The sequence below is a fragment of the Sinocyclocheilus rhinocerous genome, unplaced genomic scaffold (genome assembly GCF_001515625.1).
Source record: "Sinocyclocheilus rhinocerous isolate Xijiao unplaced genomic scaffold, SAMN03320098_v1.1 scaffold457, whole genome shotgun sequence".
Taxonomy (NCBI): Eukaryota; Metazoa; Chordata; class Actinopteri; order Cypriniformes; family Cyprinidae; genus Sinocyclocheilus; species Sinocyclocheilus rhinocerous.
Window position 1 is genome coordinate 185,072 of NW_015661996.1, and position 3,449 is coordinate 188,520.

Consider the following 3,449-nt stretch of genomic DNA (forward strand, 5'->3'; position numbering starts at 1 on the left):
CACACACACACACACACACACACACACACACACATATATATATATATATATATACATACATACATAAAAGATGGGTATTTTGATGGGAAATATAAAAAGAGAAAGAATACAAACTACTAGCTTTCATTTCTTTTCTTTTTTTTCAATCGAAATGTGCAGATTTGCAAATAAAGGTCGGATAAGTTAGAAAGCCAGGCGAAAAAGTATCCTCGTGGAGAAAGAAGAAGAAAATAAATAAAGAAAGAAAGAAAGGTACTTCATGTGTGATGAGTGAAATGCCTATAAATCTTGGTCAGCTTTTAAGTCTACTCATATGTTCATTAGGAACACAAAACAAATCGAAATACACATAAATCCTTTAAAAGCTCACAAATATTTCAAGCCTTCGTGGCTTTTTAATCCAAATTCTGTCAGTCTATGACCTGGTTTCACTTATTAAGACCATAATAGCCTATGGGGTGTCTATTATCATTCAGATAATCTGTGAACCCACGAAGTTAGTTTTCCTAAACAGTTAAGGTAGGCGTTTAACACTAAACATCGTCTTTAATACATTTATGTACTTCTGTAAACAAAAAAACCTTCTAAATAGGCTACAGTTTTCTCAGCCTTCCATCACTTCCGCTTACGACATCGAGGCGCGTCCTGCTTCGCAGAAGGTCCGTCGCGCAACAATGCGCAATGTTTAGTTCCGCACTTTTGGGCGCAGTGAAATATGCCTTGGTGCAAACAGGGAGCTACAGACAAGCTCGTCAGAGATTTTTTACGCACTGGAACCGCTGCAAGGTCGGAGTTTGTATAAAAATGACGGCTGTATGTTGTATCGGTGTAGCTCTTATAGACGCAGTAAAGATGGAGGCAGCTGTTGCACTGGAGGCCAGCAGACATGCGCTTTTATTATTGTGTTTGTATTTCATTGAGCATCACAGATGAATGAACAAGCGTGTCTGTCTCTTTTACTTTTATCTGTTATAGATCCAAGTGCTGTAATAAATGTATTCGGACGGTTCTCTTTATAGCTTGATAGCCAGCAGTAGCTTATTAAATGTACTCCATCTGTCTTGGAAATAGATGTAAAGTTAACATCTAGGTATTTAATGATTCAGAAAGCTTCAATTCAGTGTTCAGCATGAATCAGAGCATGAGATTTGGTTTTGTGTGTTCTACTTTTTTCCACGAAAAAAGTGTGTTGTGTAATGATGGCTTATGGGTTTTTGCTGGAGAGCCAGGATTAATGCAAACACAGCTGTCAAGATCAGAGGTAGTCTGCTGTCTGCCACAGGTGGCCCTCTGACATGTTTGTGATCAGTCTACATGTGATGACCTGTAAATGTGCTCTTTAACATCGTAACTTCATTTCTATCCAGCTGTCTGTGCTGGACACAACCAAAACACTTATTTTTTTCTTTCTGTCTCAGGAACAAGATGATGAAAAACTGGGGTGTGATTGGTGGAATAGCTGCTGCCATGGCTGCTGGAGTCTATGTATTATGGGGGCCAATTTCAGACAGGAAGAAAAAGAGAAAAGGTGAGTTGTCGGATTTATTTGAGATTTAAAATCTTTTTAAAAGTTTAAAGTCACCATGAAATTAAAATTTTATGGAATATAGAAGCAGTGTTTATTATAATTTATTTATCCATGCACGTCAGAATTTTTTTAATTCATCTGCAGTCCGTAACTTTTGGCGCTCTAGCGGTTAATAAACAGAACTGCGTGCGTCTTGCGGAAGAACATTGTAGCCGGAGCTACTTCTCTCTGTTTATGTCTATGGCGAATCACGCAGGTACTGGGCTACTCCGCAGCGGTACTACCCGAACCAGCCTAAAATAGTCCGAATATAAACACTTATCATAGGTGTACCGTAGTGATTCAGGACAAGCCAAAAACACGGTTTGGAAAATGGATTCATGGTGTACTCGCTTATTATATAAATTTTGTAAATTTTGAACACACAAACATTTACGGACTGCAGCTTTATTAATAAATAATTTTAAACATTAACTTCCTCTGCTCCTCGAAATTACATCTCTTCTCTGATGTTACAGCAAATATTTTTTCTTTTGCGTTCCTATTTGCCAGAATAGAAAAAAACAACAACTTTTCCTTGACTTTTCAAAGAGGAAAAAACGTGGAGAGCTTGATAGCATTTGGTCAGATGAGAGAAAGTCGTTGTATTAGAAACATTCACACAGCAGTTTTGACCAGTTTCATTTATTGCCCAAGTAATAAAACACAAAATATAGTATTATAAATGTACATGCATTTGAATTAAAATATAAAAAGCTTTGCTAGTTTTGCGATGTTAATAACTGTTGAAACGTCTCTTCACAGTCTTTGTAAAGAGTCATTCCTGTATCTTCTTACACAGATGGCTTGTCATGAATTTGCTTTTCACAAATGAATATATATGGCTTTTTATGAAAGCAATAAGGCTCAAGGCTGTGTTATATCCGAAATATAGTGGAAGCTATAGATTGCAGGTGTGTTTTGACTATTCATTGCTTAAATGTATTATTTCTCTCACAGATATTGTTCTTGGTCTACTGAATAATAGCAATAATATGATGTATTATTATTTTTATTATTAAATGTGTAATTTCTCTCACAGGATTGGTTCCTGGTCTGCTTAATCTGGGGAACACATGCTTTATGAACTCACTTCTCCAGGGCCTGGCAGCGTGTCCTTCCTTCATCAGATGGCTTGAAGACTTTACAAGCGAAAGCAGCGTCCATCCAGAGAGAACTGCGAGAGAGACTCATCTGTCCAGATCTCTGATGCAGTTACTTAAAGGTTGTTTCCCATTCAACAGATAGCACAAATGCGCAAAATGTTAATGCACACTAACAGGGTGACCTCTCCATCTTCCCTGCTTTATACAGCCCTGTCAGGTCATGATCCTGGAGAAGGTGATGTTTTAGATGCGGGAGGCCTTTTAGAAGCTCTCAGGCTTTACAGATGGCACATTAGCTCCTTCGAGGAACAGGTAGGATGTTCTCAAAGACAATGCAGTTGCAGTTTTTTCAGAATTTTATTTTTAAAGCGGTCATATGACGTTGCTAAAAAGAACATTATTTTGTGTATTTGTTGTAATGAAATGTGTTTATGCTGTTTAAGGTTAAAAAAACACATTATTTTCCACATACTGTACATTATTGTTTCTACTCTTTTTTTACAAAGCTCATCGTTCTGAAAAGCGAGGTGTGCTCTGATTGGCCAGCTATCCAGTGCATTGTGATTGGCCGAATACCTCAAGCGTGTGACGGAAATGTTACGCCTCTTACCATATTGTGATGTCGTCTCCCGGAGCGACGAGACAAAACCAATAAAACCCATTATAAACGAGGCATTTGTTGCATCCAGTCTTTTTACGTGTTGCATAGCGCCGCGTAAACATAAAACCATGTCTGCATTTGTGATCGGAGAAATGACAAACAACAAGCGCTACTC

The 3,449-nt window shown here is 37.9% G+C and overlaps 1 protein-coding gene across 2 annotated transcripts in view; it reads left to right on the forward strand.

Moving 5' to 3' along the window:
* Positions 1-634: 634 nt before the first annotated feature.
* Positions 635-3,449, forward strand: part of LOC107727160 (ubiquitin carboxyl-terminal hydrolase 30) — a 6,943-nt gene continuing 4,128 nt past the window's right edge. For both annotated transcript variants that reach the window (XM_016536946.1, XM_016536947.1), the window contains exons 1-4: positions 635-786; positions 1,419-1,528; positions 2,610-2,792; positions 2,882-2,985. In XM_016536946.1, coding sequence (XP_016392432.1) covers positions 716-786; positions 1,419-1,528; positions 2,610-2,792; positions 2,882-2,985 — 468 coding nt within the window. In that variant the 5' untranslated portion in view covers positions 635-715. The remainder of the gene's footprint in view (positions 787-1,418; positions 1,529-2,609; positions 2,793-2,881; positions 2,986-3,449) is intronic.